Source organism: Bos mutus, chromosome 10, assembly GCF_027580195.1.
Source record: "Bos mutus isolate GX-2022 chromosome 10, NWIPB_WYAK_1.1, whole genome shotgun sequence".
NCBI classification, from domain to species: Eukaryota; Metazoa; Chordata; class Mammalia; order Artiodactyla; family Bovidae; genus Bos; species Bos mutus.
Window position 1 is genome coordinate 60110435 of NC_091626.1, and position 25710 is coordinate 60136144.

Consider the following 25710-nt stretch of genomic DNA (forward strand, 5'->3'; position numbering starts at 1 on the left):
CAAAAGCCCGGTCCAGACGGCTTCACAGCTGAATTCTACCAAAAATTTAGAGAAGAGCTGACACCTATCCTGCTCAAACTCTTCCAGAAAATTGCAGAGGAAGGTAAACTTCCAAACTCATTCTATGAGGCCACCATCACCTGATACCAAAACCTGACAAAGATCCCACAAAAAAGAAAACTACAGGCCAATATCACTGATGAACATAGATGCAAAAATCCTTAACAAAATTCTAGCAATCAGAATCCAACAACACATTAAAAGATCATACACCATGATCAAGTGGGCTTTATCCCAGGGATGCAAGGATTCTTCAATATCCGCAAATCAATCAATGTAATACACCACATTAACAAATTGAAAAATAAAAACCATATGATTATCTCAATAGATGCAGAGAAAGCCTTTGACAAAATTCAACATCCATTTATGATAAAACTCTCCAGAAAGCAGGGATAGAAGGAACATACCTCAACATAATAAAAGCTATATATGACAAACCCACAGCAAACATTATCCTCAATGGTGAAAAATTGAAAGCATTCCCTCTAAAGTCAGGAACAAGACAAGGGTGCTCACTTTCACCATTACTATTCAACATAGTTTTGGAAGTTTTGGCCACAGCAATCAGAGCAGAAAAAGAAATAAAAGGAATCAAATTGGAAAAGAAGAAGTAAAACTCTCACTATTTGCAGATGACATGATCCTCTACATAGAAAACCCTAAAGAGTCAGAAAATTACTAGAAATAATCAATGACTATAGTAAAAGGATATAAAATCAACACACAGAAATCCCTTGCATTCCTATACACTAATAATGACAAAACAGAAAGAGAAATTAAGGAAACAATTCCATTCACCATTGCAACGGAAAGAATAAAATACTTAGGAATATATCTACCTAAAAGAAACTAAAGACCTATATATAGAAAAACTATAAAACACTGGTGAAAGAAATCAAAGAGGACACTAATAGATGGAGAAATATACCATGTTCATGGATTGGAAGAATCAATATAGTGAAAATGAGTATACTACCCAAAGCAATTTATAGATTTAATCCCTATCAAGCTACCAACAGTATTCTTCACAGAGCTAGAACAAATAATTTCACAATTTGTATGGAAATACAAAAAACCTCGAATAGCCAAAGCGATCTTGAGAAAGAAGAATGGAACTGGAGAATCAACCTACCTGACTTCAGGCTCTACTACAAAGCCACAGTTATCAAGACAGTATGGTACTGGCACAAAGACAGAAATATTGATCAATGGAATAAAATAGAAATCACATATGGACACTTTATCTTTGACAAAGGAGGCAAGAATATACAATGGATTAAAGACAATCTCTTTAACAAGTGGTGCTGGGAAATCTGGTCAACCACTTGTAAAAAGAATGAAACTGGACCACTTTCTAACACCATACACAAAAATAAACTCAAAATGGATTAAAGATCTAAACGTAAGACCAGAAACTATAAAACTCCTAGAGGAGAACATAGGCAAAACACTCTCCGACATACATCACAGCAGGATCCTCTATGACCCACCTCCCAGAATATTGGAAATAAAAGCAAAAATAAACAAATGGGACCTAATTAACCTTAAAAGCTTCTGCACATCAAAGGAAACTATTAGCAAGGTGAAAAGACAGCCTTCAGAATGGGAGAAAATAATAGCAAATTCGACAAACAACTAATCTCAAAAATATACAAGCAACTCCTACAGCTCAACTCCAGAAAAATAAATGACCCAATCAAAAAATGGGCCAAAAAACATACAGATGGCTAACAAACACATGAAAAGATGCTCAACATCACTCATTATCAGAGAAATGCAAATCAAAACCACTATGAGGTACCATTTCACACCAGTCAGAATGGCTGCGATCCAAAAGTCTACAAATAATAAATGCTGGAGAGGGTGTGGGAGAAAAGGAACCCTTTTACACTGTTGGTGGGAATGCAAACTAGTACAGCCACTATGGAGAACAGTGTGGAGATTTAAAAAACTGGAAATAGAACTGCCTTATGATCCAGCAATCCCACTGCTGGGCATACACACTGAGGAAACCAGAAGGGAAAGAGACACGTGTACCCCAAAAATATAGCACTGTTTATAATAGCCAGGACATGGAAGCAACCTAGATGTCCATCAGCAGATGAATGGATTGGTACATATACACAATGGAGTATTACTCAGCCATTAAAAAGAATACATTTGAATCAGTTCTGATGAGGTGGATGATACTGAGCCTATTATACAGAGTGAAGTAAGCCAGAAGGAAAAACATAAATACAGTATACTAACGCATATATATGGAATTTAGAAAGATGGTAACAATAACCCAGTGTAACGAGACAGCAAAAGAGACACTGATGTATAGAACAGTCTTATGGACTCTGTGGGAGAGGGAGAGGGTGGGAAGATTTGGAGAATGGCAATGAAACATGTAAAATATCATGTAGGAAACAGTTGCCAGTCCAGGTTCGATGCATGATGCTAGATGCTTGGGGCTGGTGCACTGGGACGGCCCAGAGGGATGGTATGGGGAGGGAGGAGGGAGGAGGGTTCGGGATGGGGAACACATGTATAAATGATTCATTTTGATATTTGGCAAAACTAATACAATTATGTAAAGTTTAAAAATAAAATAAAATTAGAAAAAAAAAAAAAAATAAATAAAGGAAAAATGAACGACAAGAAAAGAACAATAGTCACTTCTCTTCCAAATAAGAAGGTTGTAAAGACAAACTTCCAATGATTAACAGAACCCTACACATATCTTAATTGATGGCAATAAATAAACTTCTTTTATTGCTTATAATTCAAACAATTACTATTAAGTATATACAAAAGAAAAGGCAGCTTTAATGGTCTGTACAGGTACTTCTCTTCAAGAAATTAATATTCAGGCTCTATCTATAAGACTAAGTACAGCACTATGTATTTATATTTTAATAAATCTCAGCACTCCCACTATTGTATATACTCTGCACATAGAAGCCACATCCTTTCCTCCAATGACCTTCCACAGAGTGATATATACTCAAGGATATTTTGCAAATATTTATTGCTTCTAGATACTAAAGAAGTATAGAGAACCAGTGATCTTCATTTAAGCAGAAAACACCAAAGCTTTTGGAAAATAAGTTCACTACCTTTAAAGATTATATCCATACTTCTCAAGTATCAAATGTAATACTACTCAAAATAAAAACCAGGCTGATAGTAAAATATTTTAAAAATGAAGGCAGCAAGGAGAAACAACACTGAGACATCCCAAACACACTGGGATAGAGGAACGTGAGCTAAATGCAACTTCTATTTTGTGTTTTACGGGAGTTTTACGTCACATTTAAAAAAAAAATAGGCAGTGACTGGACTTAGATACCAACAGTACTAAGTACCGGAAGATGAACAGCCACCATCTCTATTTGGAATTGTGACAAAGATTTTCACTGAGGGGCTCCTATTTGGTTCTCTTAAGTGACCAGCAGCATACCTGTTCAAAACGTCATCAGGGATGATATACATGCGAACATACATATCCATTTACCAAAGCTATTCAACATAATTTCAAGGTCCTGAAAACTGAGCAACAGTTTACCTGCTCTTGCAAAGAGTAGCTGCACACTTTTTATTTCAACATCAAACTTGTCATATGCCTTATCCATTATTTCTTCCAGAGATGAATTACTGGTCTTCTGCAAACCTTGATCTTTACTGTTAAGCTAAAATGGAGAGAAAGCTTAATTTTTTAACAGAAAAATCTATATATCAACATAAGTTGTTTTCTTAAAGCCTAAATAAAATTAAAATGTTGCTCTTAATGAATTCACATTTAGCTCCAGTTTCTGATAGTTATTAGCAAATATTTTATTTGGAATATACCATATGAGCATACGTCTCTATTATGTTTGGATAACAGGGACTCAGCATGCTGACATTAATTAGAAGATGAGTTACAAGAACTCTCTCTCAATCTGTCTAAACATGCAACAAATCCTGGCTCTCAGGAATCGTCACTACTTGTGGATCAAGTTCCCCTACAATTCATCTTAAACTCTCTACCATAAAAAAGAAGGTTTTATTCCTTCCTCTCCCCACTACATAAATGCATAATTAGGCCATTAGAATTCAGCTCCAATCTCAACTTCCTTTTCCCTCTGCTGAAAGGAAATCAAGGATCAATTCAGGACAACAGTTTTTGAAATCTTCACTTTTTCTCAGAAGATTGGAATGCTGGGAGGTTCAACATGCACGCCCTTGGAGTTCTCTTATTCTAATAGTTGTTGTCAGTGATTTAACAAATATATAATCATGTTTGCATAATTTTCTATTCTCAAGATATATAAATGAACAAAGAAAACTATGTAATTGGATTTTAGAAACCTAGGAACGCTTGAAAACTAGAAGTGCATCTTTCTAATTAGGAAAAGACAGCACTAATCCAGCCTTCAATATCAAATCATCCACCATTTCAGAAAATGTAAGGTATTTTTTTTTGAATAGCCACAAAATACATAGAAACTACACAATCTGTGTTAAGCATGACAAAATGCTTAACAAGAAATAAGTCTGGGTTTAGTTTAAGTGAACTTTGAGAGAAAAACAGCGAACTGTCAGACAGCTAGCTACTAAGCTGAGCAAACACGGGCAGGCAGAAATGTATACACACCTACCCGAAAGGTACCAAAATCTAAGATGAGAAGATCTGACTTTTCATGGTGGAAACCGGTCTGTGGAACTATTAGATAAGAAGGCTTCAGATTTATCCTTAAATCAAGAACTTTTCGGGTTTCAATAATATGTGTAAGTCCTACAAGAAGAAAAGGAAATGATGAAAAACAGCCAAATTTAAATACATTAATATAATCGTATCATTAATGAGAAAAAGAATATCACTTGAATAGTATGTTGGTGACGTTCTTTTCACAGATTAGGTCTTCCACTTGGCATGTAAGTTTAAATTACATGTGATCAATGGGAAACAATCATACTGCATAATACAATAAACCTAACACACCTAGTATTTCAGTCAGAGATTGAAAAATTCATTATTTCTTTAGTTAAGTGGGCTTCCCTGATAGCTCACTTGGTAAAGAATCCGACTGCAATGCAGGAGACCCGGGTTCAATTGCTGGATCGGGAAGATCCGCTGGAGAAGGGATAGGCTACCCACTCCTGAAGAAGGGATAGGATACCCACTCCAGTATTCTTGGGCTTCCCTTGTGGCTCAGCTGGTAAAGAATCTGCCTGCAATGCAAGAGACCTGGGTTCAATCCCTAGGTTGGGAGGATCCCTTGGAGAAGGAAAAGGCTACCCAGTGCAGTATTCTGGACTGGAGAATTCCATGGACTGTACAGTTCACAGGGTCACAAAGAGTGAGATACGACTAAGCAACTTTCACTTTTCACTTTAGTTAAGTAACCAGATATAGTGGGTAACTTGAACTTAGAGGCCATGATGCACAAAAGTATGTTATCTTTAAAACTCGATTCACACACAGCATGGTGAACAGTCCCTTAAGAACTGAGACAGGGAACTTTTACATTTCAAGTTTACTCTGCAGCACGGGTTCCTAAATTGAACAGCTGACCGAATCATCTATGCCCCATATCATTCTCTTTCTCACCCAGTCTGGCAGGTATATTCAAGAAAAAGCTACCTACACTATTTCAAATGTAGTGTTTACATTAGAAGAGAAAAAAATTTTTGAGAGTTGAGATGTTGCTTCTGCATCAAATTCTTTACCTGTAGCAGTTCTCTCTTTAATTTCCTCCAGCTTCATTAACGTAGCTGATGTTATTTGCTCAAGATCCAATCCCCTATTTGACTGAAAGAATTCAACCACTGCATTGATGGTTTTCTGTAAAATCATTGAAAATATAAGCAAGTTATACACAGTATTTTCCATATTATAAATTTTAAAGTTACAGTTTAATTCTAATCAAATCTGGCTCTGAACTGAGACAGCACTTCCAAAGATAAGCTACCCTCCTACATCTCTTTCTGGAGGGAAAGAGAACCTGAAAAAAGGTAATAGGCCAGTTAAGCTTATTGAGAAGGCAACAAAGGTGTGCATATCATTAAGGTGACCTTGAGTATGTTAGCTGGTATCATGTCCATGTAGCAATGGGGTATTACTTCTAGTCTTAGCCAGCAGAATGTATACCGCAATTGGATTCCCCTGTGCTCTAAAGTTTAGAAAGGAAATAAGAAAACTGTTCTGCCCTTACCTACATCTAAAACTTCAACTTAAAAATCAGACATTTTGCAAGACAGAATGAGTACTGGGGACTGGATGTACAACAGTGCAAATGTACTTAATACTTCTGAACTATACACTTAAAAAATGACTAAGATGGTAAATTATATGTATTTTACCACAATTTGAATTTTTTTAAAAATCAGAAAAAACAGTAAGTTCTGCCTCTTACCCACACTGTGAAATTATTTCCATAACTGTACAGTAAAAATAAGTCAGAGACCTTAAAACACAAAGTGGGCCAACCAACCAGTGATGGAATAATGAACCACAGCCTTCCACGTCTTGGCTAGCTCAGGATGAATTAAGAGAGTCTGGATAAAGACAGAGCTACAGATACAGAACTGGAGCCAGCTGTTTCAATAACACAGAAATGACAACGCTTTTTTCTCATGTGATCAGTATCTAAAATTCTTTTATTTGCTCCTAAAGTTCCTTAAATTGGTTACAAACACTGAGGAGAAAGGGAGAATAAGCCAAAAGAAACTGGAGTAGAAAGTCAGTATATAATTATTTGTGAGTAGTTAGTTGGTATAAAAGCATAGACTTCTTTAAGAATATATTACCATTTTTAAAAAATGTAACACAAGCATAGCTAGTATACCTTACAGTAGGGAAAAAAAAAAAGTCTGTAGTATATTAAAAATCAAAATTAACTGCTGGGACTTCCCTGGTGGTCCAGAGGTTAAGACTCCACCTTCCATAGCAGGGACTCTGGTTTGATCCCTGGTCAGGGAACTAAGGTCCTACATGCCACGGAGCAGACAGGCTCACACGTCACAACCAAGATTCCACATGCCGCAACTAAGACCCAACGCAGCCAAATAAATAAATATAAAAAACTAAATACGTACTGCCTTTTAAACAAGAAAAAAAGTATCACTAAACGGAGCTGCTAGGTAAATAAAGGTTAAATATGAAAATGGAAAAACAAGAAACCGTATGTCAGAAGCTTAAGATGTGTTTGATTAAGATTCACTTTCTCCTTGTACTCACAGCATCGTAGATGACCTCCACAGGCTGAGACTGAACAACCAGAGTCTGGTCAGCAGTACTACTCTCTGGATTGGTTTCAAATTCAATTTTAAGCAAGGATGATGCAGTATCGCCAATTGAAGCCACAAGTGATGGTATAATATCTTGTTGTCTCAGACCTGTTATATACCAGTGTTCTAATTTTGCTTCCACTCTACAATCCAATGAGGAAAAAAGAAGTATTACAAATAAGATCCTTCACAATATAACAGTTTGAAGTACAAATTTCCCTTTAAAAAAAACTCCTTTGAGAATCAGGACCATGTCTATCATCCAGAGTTGAAGTCCAAACTCCTTAGCCTGGCATTTAACTACCCATGGAGTCTGGGATTCTTTTTTTTCCCTGATTTGGTTTATTTTTTTTGTTCTCCTAATCCTCATGAAAACCCGCTTTGGTTTTCAAAACCCGCTTCAAAACACTGCAGAACTGTCACATGAACACATGCTACACTTAACTCAAGGGATTCATCTCCCGGTTTCACGTGACCCTAAAGCTGTTCTCCCTCATCCCTGCTCCTGCTGGCCCTTCCAATCAGTTAAGCTAAGTCCCCGTTCTTTGAGACCAGTTATTCCCTTCCACAGCTGAGTTTGTACAGCATTAATCCTAAGGTAGTTAACATTGCAGCTCCTTATTACTTCTGAGCTCTGAAATACCGAGTTGGCCAAAAAGTTCGTTTAGAGTTTTCCATAATGCGTGCATGCTAAGTCACTTCAGTCATGTCCGACTCTATGCAACCCTATGGACAGTAGCCTGCCAGGCTCCTCTGTCCATGGGATTCTCCAGGCAAGAATACTGGAGTGGGTTGCCTTGCCCTCTTCCAGGGGATCTTCCCCTCCCAGGGATCAAACCCACATCTCTTATGTCTGCTGCCCTGGCAGGCAGGCTCTTTACCACTTTTCCCAGCACCACCTGGGAAGCACAAAATATTAAAACCCAAACAAACTTTTTGGCCAATCCAATTATTATACAGATTTTACGTTAACTTTCTGTATTCCTTCTCTTATCAACTACACCTTAAAAACAAAAAGTTACTATTCTTATGCATAGTCTTCATAGTAACAAATCTATGAACTGAACAGTATACAAGAAATATTTGTGAAGGAAAGAAGCAAGAGAACAAATAATGAGCTTCTCACATAGTTTCATAACAAAACAAACTCAAATAAAATGACCATACTCACATGCTAAAGGAAAAAAACAGAGAGGAATTACTATTAATCAATTTTTTATGCTAACTAGACTATATTTTTTTGGCCTGAAGTCACACCTAGAAATAAAAATTGAAATAATATGTTTTTAAAACTTACTTAAGTGCTTGTGCTCCTGGTCGCTGAGATACTTGGGTTCCAAGACCAATTATCTGAATTTTCAGTATTTCTGGAATATTTCTATTTTCTCTTATTGTAATTGAAGTGCTTACTAACTTCAGTGCCACTATATAAGCAACATACTAAATGAAAAAAATGAATGAAAATGGTTAAATTTTAAGAAATTACTTTAATAATTTCTTCATATTTAAAATTGTTAAATTATAAAATGATCTAAAAAACAACATGGTTGGTCTTTGCATCACTATGTTCACCATAAAAAAAAAACAAAAGAACATTAGAAAACCCAATAACACAAAATTGCAAAAGATTCAAAATTAACTTCTCTTAGTTTTTAAGGTAATAAAAAATGAAATGATAAAATATTTTGTGGCCTAAATATTCAATTCAGTAGCTTTCAATAAAGTAAATTAATTCAGATCAATCATCTACCTCAAAAACTGAACAACATTCAAAGAACATCTGCTTGATGACTTTGGAGAGTTAATAAGACATGGAGAAAAATAAATCCTGCTCCCAAAATTGATAGGTCAAGACTAAAGGTAGGACAGATAACCATAAAGATGATTCTCATCAAACAACACAAGAAGAAAAGGAGGAACACAGAATCTATAAAAGAGTCAGAAAGCAACTGACAAAATGTAAATAATAAATCTTTATCTATCAGTAGTTACTTTAAAAGTAAATGAATTAAATTTTCCAATCAAAAGACAGAAACTGGCAAAATGAATTAAAAAAAAAGATACAATGGTATGCTGCCTACAAGAGACTCACTTTAGCTTTAAGGCCACACACAGACTAAGAGTGAAGAGATGGAGAAAGATATTTCAAGCAAACATTAACCAAAAAACAGGATAGCTATACCTACACCATAAAAAAAACTTTAAATTAAAAATGGTCAGAAAAGACAAAGAAGGTCATTATATAAAGATAAAGAGGTCAAACTATCAAGAAGAGATAACAATTATAAATATATCATGTATCCACTGGAGCACCTAAATATATAAATCATATACTAACAGAACCAAAAGAAATAGACAGCAATATAATATTAACTGGGGACTTCAATACTCCATTCTCAACAAGGGAGAGATCATCCAGACAGAAACAATGAGGAAACAATGGATATCAATAACACTACAAGCCAAGTGGATTTCTCAGACATACATAGAATGTTCCACCGAATAGCAACAGAATATTCTTCTGGAATACACAGAATATTTTCTAGGATAGATCATACACTCAACCATAAAAAAAAAAAATTCAAAATATTCAAGAAAGTACACATTATATCAAGTATCTTTCAACCACAATGAAATGAAACTAAAAATCAATAATAAGAACAGTACAAAACTCACAAATACATGGAAATTAAACAACACACTCCTGGATATACTCCTGGATCAAGAAAGAAATCAAAATGGAAAACAAAAACTATTATGAGACAACAAAAATGGGAATACAACATACCAAACTTACTGGGTGCAGCAAAAGCAGTTTTAAGAGGAAAATTTATAGTGATGAATGCCTACATCAAGAAAAAAGAAAGATCTCAAGTAAACAACCTAGCTTCACACCTTAAAGAATTATGAAAGAACAAACTAGGCCCAAAGTTAGAAGAATAAAGGAAATCATAAAGATTACAGCAGAAATAAATGAAATAGAGGATACAATAGAAAAATAAAAACACGATGGAGATTAACAAAACTAAGAATTTGTTCTTTGGAAAGAAAAACAGAACTGACAAACTTTAGATAGACTAACAACAAAAAAAGACAACACATAAATAAAATGATAAATTAAAGAAGAGACATAACAACTGATACCATAAAAATACCAAAGATCATAAGTGATTACTATGAACAGCTATCCACCAACAAATTGGAAAATCTAGAAGAAATTGATAAATACTGAGAAACACATAATCTACCAAGAATGAATCATGAAGAAACAGAAAATCTGAATAAACCAATAATGAAGGAGATTGAATGAATAATCAAAGAAAGAAAAGAAGTGAAGTCGCTCAGTCATGTCTGACTTTGTAACCCCATGGACTGTAGCCTACCAGGCTCCTCTGTCCATGAAATTTTCCAGGCAAGAGTGCAGGAGTGGATAAAAAGACCATACACCATAATCAATTAGGATTCCTCTCAAGGATGTGAGGTTGGTTCAACAAATGAAAATAACTTATGTAACACATCACATGAATAAAAGGATAAAAATCACATGACTATTTCAATAGGTTAAAAAAAAACAAACCACCATTTGACACAAGTCTACACCCATTCAAAATAACAACTCTCAAGGAATATGGTACAGAAAGAATCAACCTCAGCATGACAAGCCCACAGCTAATATCATACTCAATGTTGAAAGGTAAAAAAGTTCTTGCTCTAAGATTATGAACAAAACAAGGGTGCCCACTCTCACTACTACTATTAAACATAGTATCTGATATGATAGCAAGAGCAATCAGGCAAGAAAAAGAAACACAATGTATCCAAATTAGAAAGAAAGAAGGAAAAATTCCTGTCTTTGCACATGGTATCCTCTTACATAGAGAAAACCCTTGATTCCATCAAGAAAAGAACTAATGAAAAAATTCAGTAAAGTTGCAGGATACAAAATTAACAAATGAAAGTCAGTTGTGTTTCTTGAGTTATTTGAGAAAAAAAAATTTAAGTGATCCCATTTACAACAGCAAAAAAAAAAACAATAAAATACTTAGGAATAAACTTAACCAAAGAGCTGAAAGATCTCTACACTGAAAACTAAAAGATAGTCATGAAGGAAACTAAAGAAAACATAAACAGAAAAGCTATGTCTTATTTATGGATTCTTAAAATGTACATACTACCCAAAGTAATCTATAGATTCAATGAAATCCCTACGAGACTTCAATGGCATTTTGCATGGAACTACAAGAGACCATGAATAGCAAAAGCAATCTTGAGGGGAAAGAAAACCAAAGCTAGAGGCACAACATGTCCTAATTTCAAACTATATTACAAAGCTACAGAAATCAAAACAGTATGGTGCTAGCATTAGAATAGGCACACAGACCAATAGTACTTAATCAAGAGCACAGACATAAATTCATACACATATGGTCTATTAATATTTGACAAAATAATCAAGAATATTCAACAGGCCAAAGATATTCTTTATTAAATGGTGCTTAAAAAACCTGGATATTCATGTGCAAAAGAATGAAATTGGTCACCTGTCTTACACCACTCACAAAAAAATAACTAGAAACGGATTAATGACTTAAATATAAGACCTAAAACTATAACTCTTAGAAGAAAACATAGAGAAAAAGCTCCTTGGTGGCAATCTTGACAATGATTCAATGGATATGACACTGAGCAGAAGGAAGAGAAGCAAAAATAAACAAGCAGGACAACATCAAACTAAAAAGCTTCTGCACAGAAAAAAAAAAAAATCACAAAATGAAAATGCAATCAACAGAATGGGAGAAAATATTTGTATACCACATACCTGATAAGGGGTTAATAAGACAAATACAAAAGGAACTCATATAACTCAACAGCAAAACAACAAATAATCCAGTTAAAGGTACAAACTATTATATATAAAATAATAAGCAACAGAGATACATTATATGTCACAGGGAAATATAGTCATTATTTTCTAAGAACTTTAAATGGAGGCTAATCTATAAAAATATTAAATCACTATGATGTACACCTGAAACTAACATAATAGTGTAAATCAACTATACTTCAATTTAAAAAGATTAAGCAATAGCTTTATATGGAGGAAAATACAGTCAATGTACTTTAGGAAAAAAAAAACACAATGAGGTATCCCTTCATACCTCTTAGAATGGCTATCATTCCATGCCAATTTACATTCCCACCCTTGTACACTGTGGGTGGGAATGTAAACTGGTACTGTTGTTGTTTAGTCACTAAGTCATGTCCAACTCTTTTGTGACCTCACAAAAGGTAGCCACCAGGCTCCTCTGCCCATGGGATTTCCCAGGCAAGAGCACTAGAGTGGGTTGCCATTTCCCTCTCCAAGGGATCTTCCCAACCCAAGGATTAAATCTGAGTCTCCTGCACTGGTAGGAGGATTCCTTACCACTGAGCCACCTGGGAAGCCCACAAATTAGTATCATCAGTATAAAAACCAATGAGGAGGTTTCTCAAAAATTAAATAGAGACATACTACATGACCCAGCAATTCCACATCTGGATATTTACCTGAAGGAAATAAAATCAATATCCCAAAGAGATATGTGCACCCCCACGTTCGCTGCAGCATTATTCACAACAGCCAAGATACTCCAACAGCCTAACTTTCCAAGGACAGATGAAAAAATAAAGAAAATGTGGTATGGATATACATGATGGTATATTATTTAGCCATAAAAAGGAAGGAAATCCTGCAACAACATGCATGTAGCTTGAGGACATTATGCTAAGTGAAGTAAGTCATTTACATGTGGAACCTAAAAAGAAAAGACTCACAAAAACAGAGACTAGGCTGTTGGTTACTAGGAACAGGGAGCAGGGTTTGGGGGAAATACATGGAGGCAGTCAAAGCTACAAACTTCCAGTTATCAGATGAATAATTTCTAGGGATGTCATGTAATTTAATGTAACAAATACATAAAAGGCTTCTACAAATCATCAAGAAAAAGACAACCCAATAAGAAACAAGAGACTCAAAAGTCACTTCACAAAAGAAGATATACAAAAAAGTGAAAAACCTCTTCAGTTATCCAAGAAATACAAATTAAAACCACAATGAAATACTACATACTCACCATTTAGAATGGATAAATTTAAAGGACTGCTAAGAGTTGGTAAAGACATGGAATAATGAGAATCCTCATATACTATTGATAGAAATGTTTTCCACATTGGAAAAGTATTTAGCAGAATCTATTAAAGTTAAATATACTCATATCCTACGATACAGCAATTCCATTACAAAGGATTTAATGAGCAGAAAACCTCATATACCCAGTAAAAGACATTTACAAGCTGTTAATAGCAAAACAACCAAAAAACAGGAACAACCCAAATACCAATCAACAAAAGTATGAATAAAGTGGTATTTCCAAATGAAAATACCTACACAGCAATGAAAATGAGCAAAATACAACTAGTCAAAGAACAGAATGGATCTCAAAATAATGCCCTATCTATTGCCAAGGTCCATAAATTAACCTTGATGGTAATTATACAGTTGTGCTTTATGACAAATCCAATGAGCAACACATTTTGATTTTGCTCACTCTTTCATACAGGAGTTCTATTTCACATACACAAGACAGATAAAATTTTAAAAGACTTAATTACCTCTGCAATAAGTACTTTTTATCAGGTTATTCTCACACTCATTAAAGCAAGTATACCGAAAGTTGGAGACAGTTTTAAATGCTAAGGTCTGACTGAAACATTTAACAAACAGTAAAGCAAAACTTTCACACTGTGGTCCTGGATTAGCATCACCAACTCAATGGACATGAATTTGAGCAAATTCTGGGAAGTCGAGGAGGGCAGAGGAGCCTGGTGTGCTGCAGACCATGAGGTGGCAAAGAGTCGGACATGACTTGGCGACTGAACAACAACAAAGCAGAAACAAATTGCAACATGTTTTTATTAGCTACTCTAAAAATCAATACTTGTTTAATCCAATTCAAGATAGTACAGAAAAATGAAACCACCTGAATAATTACCACCTAAATAATTACCTGCTTGGGTAAAGTTAGGTTGTGGGTGCTCTCACTATAACCAATAGCCGTGAAGAGCTTATCTTTTTCCTCTGGTGTCATAAGGTCATCAATAGCTATAAAAAGACAATATTTTAAGAAATCAACTGCTTCAGTTTTACAGAGACTGTGAATAAAATCAAAACAAATTAACAGGTGGCCTAAATTTATAGACACAAACGCTGAAGCAAAAGCAGCAAAGTAATTTCCTCTAGTATACTATGTTGACTTGTTAAAGATCATGTATTTTGCTTATTTAGGTCAAGAAAATGCAGACATAACATTAAGGCAATTCATGTGTCACATAGAAATTTTACAATTTCCTAAGTATTTTAAAAATTAAGTGAAATATCTAATTAAATATCCATGTAAAAAGTAACAATAAAGAATGCCACATGTGAGATTTTTGAATTTCAATTTTCAAATTTTTACACAAATGACTTTTCTCAAAAATTCAAAGCTTCCTTTTAAATAAACATGGAAATGTTTCATCCTGATATATCTGCTTATATGTTTACTATACTGAGCTACTTTTACTTCAAAATTATTACAGAATAAAATTCAACTAACTAGCTAAAGCAGAATTTATATATTTTTTCCTTACCAGTGTGCAATAAGTCATAAGACTTGGAACTTACTTTCAGGAATCAAAGATTCTTCATCTTTTTTCTTAGATTCCTTCTTACTCCAAAACCCACTAAACCAGCCTCCACGTTTCTCAGCTGTGTCAGTAGACTTTTTCTTCAATTTTTGCCCTGATCGAATCACCTAAAAATTAAAAATCAAAAAATTTAATTAAAGAATAAATGCCCTCTTCACTTTCAGGTCCAGGCAGGTAAGAACAGTGGTTACATTTTTTTTAACACTACATAAAGTTAAAAGCAGTCAATACAGCTAGTTCCTTCTGAACTGATTCTCAGCATTATCTGGTTAATACAATCTCACTATTAATTACTTTCCACACGTACTGACAGCTTTCTGATGAAGCTGCATTTTGTGAGTGATTCAGATAAAGTTTCAAGTAAAATTCTTCTGAACAATGTGTTTTCTAAATTTATAAGGTAAGAAGTCAAGAGGAAAGCAGGTTTTTAAAATGAAAAGTTCCCTGAAAGGAAGATACGTGATCTCAAAAATAAAATTTAACAATCCCATTTCATAATCCATACACACTGTTGACTTGCTAACTATGAACATAGTTTGGGGACAGAATATAAATAAAATTAAAAAGTGCTCAAATCTCATTTCATCCTTTCTCAACAAATCTTGGCTTATCTGCTGCTCCTTGTCTTCACCCCTTTTTAGTAAAATACAGATGAATAACTCAAGAGTGGAAAACGAAAGGATAAAAAGAATGAAGGGGTTAAGTAATTTAGACTCTTCTCATTCCCTGAATAAGTAAATAATTTTCCCACTTTAAATTTAAAATATTTTAAATTGGTAGTGAATTGGTAACATACTGCAAGCTTCAGTGTATACCAAAAAGTGAAATAATCCAAAAGCAAAGTTAAAGAAAAGAGCTGAATTATATAGTAAAGAGAATAGTTTGATTAACAACTCAATTTAAACTAAGCTATCTTTGACAAGTAGATATTATATAGGGAAACAGGTTTGTATCTGTCCACAAAATCATTAATGTTTTCCATTATATCTCAGTGGTAACTATCTTTTGTCAAGCTTTATCCATCTTCAAGAGTTAGAAATGCAATGGGTAAAAAAAATATATAGCTGGCTGGTTTGTATTCTATATGAAATAATAATTAATTTCTTTGTTCTCCTAGCATAGATTAGTATGCATTTTTATTTTCCACAGTAAAATATATCTATATGAGACCAAAAAGAACTTTTACAATGTATATAAAACCTAATATGAAGAGGGATGCAGATCCCTTTCACTTTTTCCTAAATACCACCTCTGTTGCCTTCACTTCCCTTCCTTATCTAGCTAAGGGGCCAAGGTAAATAACTTTAGCCAATCCTCAGCCCACATTCTAAACTCTCTGGCCCTGCAGATTTTCTATTATAATGAAAAAGCATCAATTTGGAATGAATCTAATTGTCATCTCTTCATCTACATCCCGCCCTTCTTTAGCTACAACAACTAATTTATCTTCTTCCTTCAATTTTCAAGCAACTGGTAAGTGTTATTAAGAATACCAATTAAATTGAAGCCACTTAATTTAAGGAGGATTGGAATTAACTGTTTCTTCTGGAAAACTACTCCTCTAATTCATAGGAACAATCCACAGCAGTAGCAAATACCTTTTAAAATACTCAGACACTCTCTGACCCACCTTGGGGAATTCGTCCTTAAAAAAATTAGAAATGCTTCGGAAAATGTGACAACAAGGCTATTCACTGTAGTGTCATTTATAATTAAATATAACCAGGAGGAAATTGTGAAGCAAATTCCAGTGCACGAACAGAATGGAATATGAGTCAGTTATTCAAAATTATGTTGGATAAACAATTCTATGGAATACTATATAAAACAGAACACAGTATTTTTTTTAAAAAAACAAAAGTGTTAGTTACTCAGTCATGTCCGATTCTCTGCAATTCCATAGACTGTAGCTCATCAGGTTCCTCTGTCCATGAAATTCTCTAGGCAAGAATACTGGAGTGGGTTGCCATTCCCTTCTTCAAGGGATCTTCCCTACCCAGGGATTGAACCCGGGTCTCCTGCATTGCAGACAGTTTCTTTACCATCTGAGCCACAAAAGTAACTTAGAAAACCTTTCCTTGACTTCACAATGCCCACCAGTTGCCACGCTTTATCTTGTTTTCCACTTACAATGAAGTATCAGGACTGCCTGTGCTTACTCTCTCCAATTCCTCATCTTCCACCTTCTCTCATTCCTATCAAATTTCTACCTATAATATCCCATAAAATTTGCTCTTTAAATGATTTCTTTATGGCTAAATCCAATGATGAACTTTCAGATCAGTATGAAACTGATCTAAATGAAAGCAGCGAAAGTTTAGAGACCTGAAGCAGGATATAAATCATCTGCACAAGTCTCAAACTCCTGTATTACTCATGTGCAAAACAGACTCAAACCATCACACCAAAGGCTGAAAGAACTGAACTGAGATTTAAACCACTATCCACAGAAGGCAAAACCCAACTTAAAATCAAAACCAAACCAGACTGTGTGTTAATACAAAATATCAAACATTTTCCAAAGGACACATAATAGTCACATCATCCAGAATACAATCCAAAATTACCTGACATACAAAAACAAAACAGACAAAGAAAAAAAGAAAAATGTGACCATTTCTCAAGGGGAAAAGTCTACAGATGCCAATACTCATATAATCAAGATGTTTAAACTATCACAGGGTCACTGTATCCATGTTACATGAGATAAACAGAAATACATTCGGTTCAGTCCAGTCGCTCAGTCATGTCCGACTCTTTGCAACCTCATGAATTGCAGCACGCCAGGCCTCCCTGTCCATCACCAACTCCCGGAGTTCACCCAAACTCATGTCCATCGAGTCGGTGATGCAATCCAGCCATCTCATCCTCTGTCATCCCCTTCTCCTCCTGCCCCCAATCCCTCCCAGCATCAGTCTTTTCCAATGAGTCAACTCTTCGCATGAGGTAGCCAAAGTATTGGAGTTTCAGCTTTAGCATCAGTCCTTCCAAAGAACACCCAGGACTGATCTCCTTTAAAATGGACTGGTTGGATCTCCTTGCAGTCTAAGGGACTCTCAAGAGTCTTCTCCAACACCACAGTTCAAAAGCATCAATTCTTCCGTGCTCAGCTTTCTCCACAGTCCAACTTTCCCATCCATACATGACCACAGGAAAAACCATAGCCTTGACTAGACGGACCTTTGTTGGCAAAGTAATGTCTCTGCTTTTAGAAATTACTAAAAAAAGACTGAAATTTTCGGTAGAGAAATGGAAAGTATAAAAAGGAATTCAGTAAGAATTCTAGACCTGGAAGATACAATATCTGAAATAAAAAAATAAAGATGGGTTCAATAGTAAAATGGAGATAACAGAGGGAAAAGTAAGCTTGAAAAGAGATTAAGAGAAACTATCCAATCAAAAGAACAGAGAGGAAAAAAAGATTAAAGGAAAAAAATGAACAAGACCTCAAGAACCTATGGTCACATACATGTTTGTGTTGTGTGTATATATACATATATATACACACACATATATGTGTGTATGTGTGTATATTATATATATATACACACACATATACACATTTGAAATTTGGAGACCAAGAAGGAAAGAAGGAAGAAATAGGAACTAAAAAATTATTTGAAGAAATAATGGCTGAAACATCCCAAATTTGATAAATCCTCAGTCCTTATTTCAGTTGCCCAATGAGATGCATCTGTCATAGCTGATCACTTCCTGTTCCCTGACATCTTTTCTTCACTTGACTTTGAGGTTATTACAGTCATAGAGCTTTCAGCCTACCTCTCTGGCAACTCCTCCATGGTAACCACGGCTCTCACTTCTTTGACCTATAAACAATACATAGACTTTGGGTCTTTGGACTCCAGGTACTCTAAGCTCCAGGTACTCTAACTTAGGTGATCTCATCCAATGCCATGGCTTTTTAAATAACATCTATGTTCTGACCCCTTCTAAATGTGTATATATATCCAGCACAGACCTCTCTTCCAAACTCCACATTCATGCATCCAACTGCATACTCCCTATCTCTAAGTTAATATATGATAGCTTAAATCATCAGTCCCAGAAAGAACTCCTGATCTTCTCCCATCTCACCCAAGCATGTTCCATCTAGTCTTCCCCATCCCATTTCACAGCAACTCCATCCTTCCCAACTGTTCCAAGCCCAAATCCCTATAGTCACTTTCAACCTCTCTTTCATAAAACCCATATCTAATTAGATGGGAAATACTGGCTCTATCTTCAAAATATTTCCAGGGTTTGAGCCTTTCTCATCACCCCCACTGCCACTACTCTCAGCCAAACTTCTATTATCTCTCACCTCAAATATTTCAATAGCATCCTAATTGTCCTCCCTGTTTTCATCCTTGTTGTCCCTCTATGGGCTTTTGTTTTCAAAGGAGCAGCCAGAGTAATGTTTAAAAATCTACATTGGATTATATCATTCTGTTCTCAAAATAGCTCCTCAACTCAGAATATAAGCCCAAATCCACACAACTGCTTATAACACTTCCCACAATCTGACATCCTCCTCAATACTGACAAGCACCTCTCCCCCTCCTCTAGCACCTCACTTCTCTGACCTCACTAACCACAGCCACCAGTGTCTCCTCTCTTTCACCACTCTACTTAGAACCCTGAATGAGTCAGATGTGCTCCTAGCCCAAAACCTTTCAGCTTGCTCTACTACTTATTCCTGGTATACTTTTTCCTCAGGTATCTTTCTGGTTGACTCCCTCATGTTCTTCAGCGCTCTGCTGAAATGCACCTTAAGAGAGCCAAACTCATTGGAAAAGCCCCTGATGCTGAGAAAGATTGAAGGCAGGAGGAGAAGGCGGTGACAGAGGGTGAGATGGTTGGATGGCATCCCCAGTGAAAATCAGACATGGACTGGGCAAACTCTGGGAGGTGGTGAGGGAAAGGGAGCCCTGGTATGCTGCAGTACATGGGGTCGCAAAGAGCCAAACATGACTGGGCGACTGAACAACAACAAAGCCGATGAACAATGCTGTGACAGTTTCAGGTGAACAGCAAGGGACTCAGCCACACATACATATGTATACATTCTCCCCCAAACTTCCCTCGCATCCAGGCTGCTACATAACACTGAGCAGAATTCCATCTGCTATACAGTGGGTCCTTATGGGTGATCCATGTTAAATACAGTAGTGTGTGCATGTTCATCACAATCTCCCTAACTGTATCTTAATTACCAGAAAAGTTATGTTACAGAATAATAGAAATGACAAGGAACAAAGAGGAGAAGTTACCAAGTAAGGTAAGTCAGTAATTATTACTACAAAAAGATTGTAAGTACTGAAAGTATTACAAAGAGACTGAATTCAATTTTAGAAAAAAAGAAAAGGAAGGAAGGAAGAGAAGAGAGAAGGAGGGAAAAAAGAAGATGGGTGAAGGAAGGGAAGGAAGAGGAAATAAAGGGAAAGAAATAGGGGCTACGAAGCATAAGTAACTAGGGACATACGCATGAGAGAACAACTGGAAGCCTACATATCAAAATGGTAACACCTGCATTCTGTGTTGCTAGAACTGTTTGACTTTTACTTACTTTCTTTTGGGGGACCAGCAAAAATTTTGTTATAAAATTAGGAATTTTCCCCCTTCATACTACTGAGGTTTTTTCCCCCACAATATTCCAATTTTATTTTTTCCTGAGACTGAGCCATGAAAATTCAACCTTTATTATCAATTGAGTAAATTTAAACAACTTTCTAAGCAACTTAAATTCTTGATTCCAGGTTTAAAGGAGTAGTATTAACCCATTTAAAACATAAAATCAGCTAATAAAAATGATTACCTCAACTTGTGCTTGTTGCCTTGCTAAAATTATGTTAAAAACATCTAGTATCTTCTCCAAGTCCTATAAAACAAAGGGACACTTGTAAACAAAGAAAATGGTCATTAAATTTTTTTCATATATATTTCTAGGCTTATTCCAGTCCATGAACAAACAGTATCTGTGATCTAATGAAAGTGTAAGTATAAATTTGAACAGATATTTGGCTTTTACATTTTTACATTTTGCAATGTGAAAATAGTTTTGCAAAAAAGTAAATCCTCGTTAAATATGAAAGTAAGAATTTTAATGAAACCAAAACAATATAGAGACAGCCATACATGCAAATGGAAACAAAAATATTTAAGAGGGGGACCTGTTTTAGGTATTGGCCTTATGGTTGTTACTTTGGACTCCCTCTTCTCCATGCTATTTTACAATCATTATACTAAAGTCACCTTAATAAAATACAAAATTTAAGAATGTAAAATTCTTCAAGTCAAGTATGCCAAAGCAGAAACTGACTTGGGGAATTTATGTAAGGGGAATCTAACATGTACTGGATGACCTATTTGTCAGATGTTCTATCTGTTATTTCATGCAATTCCCACAAGAGTGTAAGATACATACTATCTCCATTTTATACATGAAAATAACAGATCTAAGATGTTGAGAAAATTGATGCTTTTCCTAATATATAATACTAGTGATTGTCATATATTTCAGAATAACAATTAATTCTTTACATTATGAATTTATGGCAAAAATAGTGATATAATCAAGACCAGATGATATTCAGCAAATTAAATATTTAGTACAGTGTTTTTCTGTATTTCAAAAAGTAAATAAGGGTAAATAAGACTTTTATCTAAAGGAATAAGAGTGTTTTTCTGTATTTTTTTACAAATAAATTATATATTTTTTTTACAAATAAATTATATATTTAGTACAGTGTTTTTCTGTATTTCAAAAGAGGGTAAATAAGACTCCTATCTTAAGGAATAAGAACTTTTTTTACAAATACTCTGAACTCTTAAAAAAAAGCCACTAACAAAACAAACAATACATATTTAGCTAATAATAATTACATACTCAAACAGCTCTGATACTGATTTTCTAAATATTATTATTATAAAAACTAAACACGTTTCTCCAAATAGTTTATAGTAGGCTGATATTAGCAAGGTATTTTTAAAGGGAAAAAAAAGGTAAAAACACTTTGCATTTTCCATACAGTTCTCTCAAAAAGAACTCAGTATTGTTCTTCCTAAAATTGTCTTTAAATTTATATCTAGAAAAATTAATACTTAAGGATGATTTAACAAATAACACCTTCCCAATACATGCAAGATATACCTGAATTTGTTTCTGTATTTCTTCTGGGACTTTAGTCTGGGTTAGCTTATTTTTATAGGCACTTTTATAATTCTTGAGCAATTGCCTGTGTTTTTTTATGTTACTCCATGACCACATCCGTGTATACCTTCTTATATGAACTTCAAGAACAGAATCGATTGCATATTTCCACCTGTAAACCAAATTTTGTTAATGCACATTGGAATATGAAGGTTTAAAAAGCAGGAAAACAGCACTGACATTTTACAGCTACACTGTTACTTATTTTGTTCTTATTAACTGTATTCTTACAAAGGTTCAGCCATAATATTTCAGTTCCCCAATACTTCAATTCTCTGACTTAAATACATTATGAAATAAGCAAACCATTCCAGGAAGAGGGTGTGTCAAAGCAAAATAATAAAGACACAAAATGACATGCTGTGTGAAATTAATAATATCCCAATATATTTGTGACACTGAGTTCACATGCATGACTGAAGGGCAATATGATCAAAAAAATGTTGAAAGTCTTGAATGCTGAGTTAAGAATTTAATCTAGGAGCAAGAGTACAGGAGAATGTGTTTATAAAAAAAGTAACAAGGACATAATATAAAAGCCCTCTAATGTCTATTTAAAAAAAAAGTGGCTTTGTTACACGTCTTTCAAGGTCTGTTAGCTCTGAGAGTTCCTAATCATATGATTACATAAAATATTTTTTTAAAAATTCTAACTTACCATTGTCGACCATTGGTATGAAGTGGTAAATAAGGCTTATATTTTCTGTAAGGAGCATTTCTAACCATGTAATCCACTGACTCCAAAAGGTCGATCATACTTAAGTACTATAAAAACAAAAACCAAGTTACATCTGTTACATCACAACATGGATAAATACCAAATTTTATTATATTTTCTGCCTAGTGAGATTTCAAATTATCTGAACAATGAATACCATAGCTGCTTGGTAATTCAATAATATATTTCATCAAAGTTAAGAAACCACCAATTGTAAGATAATATTAAGCACTGCTGATTAAACATCATACCACTAATAATAATATACATGCCATTTTCAGATATATTAAAGTGTGATATAAATGTAAATCTTAGAACCAATGAAATACGGTATCTGTTACTACTGACATGAAACTTGCTTAGTGCTAAAACCAAACATACTTTCCTCTGGACCATCATTTCAAGTAGTGGCAACCTATAAGCTAAGTTTCCAAATTGCTCCAGGGAATTATTGCATAACTAAAGCAAGATAAAATTATTTAACCACCAATACAAACAACTCACATGGAGGAAAACACACACACACACAATGAGAAGATAAAGAAAGGAGAGGTCTAACCTAAGAGTAACCAGTACTTATCATGTGGATAGCATGAACTTAAATGTATTTGTAAGTGTAAAACATACTCCAAATTTTGAAGACTTAAAAAATAAAAGGATATAAAATATTGTAACAATTTCTAATTTTGATTACATGTTGAAATGTAATCACCACTTCCCTGGTGGCTCAGATGGTAAAGCCTACAATGCAGGAGACACGGGTTTGATTCATGGGTCGGGAAGATCCTATGGAGAAGGAAATGGCACCCAACTCCAGTTCTCTTGCCTGGAAAATCCCATGGACAGAGAAGCTTGGTAGACTACAGTCCGTGGGGATGCAAAGAGCTGGACACAACTGAGTGACTTCACTTTTCACATGTTGAAATGATAATATTTGGGTAGGTTAAGTTAAATAAAATGTTATTAATTTTAGTAATTAATTTCCTCTTTTCTTACTTTGCTAATGTAGTTACTAGAAAATTTAAAATTCCACATATAACTTGCATTATATGTGTACTGGACTGCACTGAGCCAAAAGTTCAATTAACTATAAAGCCCTCATCCTCCTTTCACTTCCAGTTCTCCAAATTAGTTATTGAAACTCCTTAGGTACATAACCAAACTTGAGAAACAAGTAAAGGAAAAAAAACTGCCAACACAGCTGTTCTAAAAATTAAGTAAACAATATTTAATGTAAGAGTGTCTGCTATTAAAATCTGAGGAAGGAAAATAAAACCATTAAAATTTTTCATCAAGAACTGGGAATTAAATGGAACCATGCCATATACTATAATTTGGTAGGATTCTCTACCAATAAGATGAAAATCATAAAAAATGAAAGAAAACTATTTCTTATATTTGGTATTTATTTTAAAATAATACATATCATCTATTTTGAGGAATCAAAACTCAACAATAACAAACCAAAAGAACCACCAGAGCAGTGAAGAAAGAACAGTCACAGAGGACAAAAGCTGTTGAGATTCAAGGCTACTCAAAGCTGGAAGTCCTTAAATGAATCTTACCTGAGGTTTGGTCAGTTCAATTGCAATATTTTGTACTTCTATGTTCCAATCAAGTTTAGGTGTTTTGAGCTCTGTTTCTGCATAAGGATTCATGTAAAGTTTTGCAGAGGCTGATATTGGCTGAAAAACTTACACAAGATGGGAAGACATAAGATATGTTTATATGCCCTTACCTATGAAAAACTGTAAATAATTATGAGAACACTGTTACCTTGAAAGTAAAGAAAAATCGTCAAAAATATATTTTTAAAAATATTAAAAAAAAATCATCACCAAAAACTACTTAAGCACCTATTTATCTACATAATCGGAGAAGGCAGTGGCACCCCACTCCAGTACTCTTACCTGGAAAATCCCATGGATGGAGGAGCCTGGTAGGCTGCAGTCCATAGGGTCGCTAAGAGTCGGACGTGACTGAGCGACTTCCCTTTCACTTTTCACTTTCATGCATTGAAGAAGGAAATGGCAACCCACCCCAGTGTTCTTGCCTAGAGAATCCCAGGGACAGGGGAGCCTGGTAGGCTGCCGTCTATGGAGTCACACAGAGTCGGACATGACTGAAGTGACTTAGCATAGCATAGCATATCTACATAATAAGAATTCCCAACTCAATGGTAAAAGTAGAATCTCCAAGGAGGAAGATTGTGTTCTATGCCTCTAAGTAAGAAATGCACAAAATATACACAATCTAATCTTGATTATTTACAGTCTATGTAAAACTATGTTTCTCTTCCTTGCTGCAAGATATTTAATGATTTTATTATTCATTAAAAGTACTAATACAGGGGTATGGATAAATTGGGACATTGGGACTGACATATACACATTACTATAATATATAAAACAGATAACTAATAAGGACCTACTGTATAGCACAGGGAGCTCTGCTCAATACTCTGTAATGGCTTATATGGGAAAAGAATCTAAAAAAGTGGATATATATATATATATATATATATATAATAGATAGATAGATAGATAACTGATTCACTTTGGTGCACACATGAAACTAACAAAACATTGTAAATCAACTATACTCCAATAAAAATTTTTTTAAAAATAGTCATTATTGCCTGAGATGCCCCCACAAAAAATACCAATACAAGACAGGAAATAAAACTTGATTAATTTTCATCTTATTTAATCATAGTTAGAATTTAGGAACAGAATCA

General features: G+C 34.7%; 1 protein-coding gene across 1 annotated transcript in view; it reads right to left on the minus strand.

Annotated features, from left to right (window-relative positions):
* Positions 1–25710, minus strand: part of VPS13C (vacuolar protein sorting 13 homolog C) — a 184273-nt gene that overhangs the window by 111578 nt on the left and 46985 nt on the right. The window contains 11 exon segments of the mRNA XM_070378006.1: positions 3614–3737; positions 4689–4825; positions 5761–5875; positions 7271–7463; positions 8618–8760; positions 14367–14461; positions 15023–15152; positions 20861–20923; positions 22196–22367; positions 22914–23020; positions 24539–24666. Of these exon segments, the coding sequence (XP_070234107.1) occupies positions 3614–3737; positions 4689–4825; positions 5761–5875; positions 7271–7463; positions 8618–8760; positions 14367–14461; positions 15023–15152; positions 20861–20923; positions 22196–22367; positions 22914–23020; positions 24539–24666 (1407 nt within the window).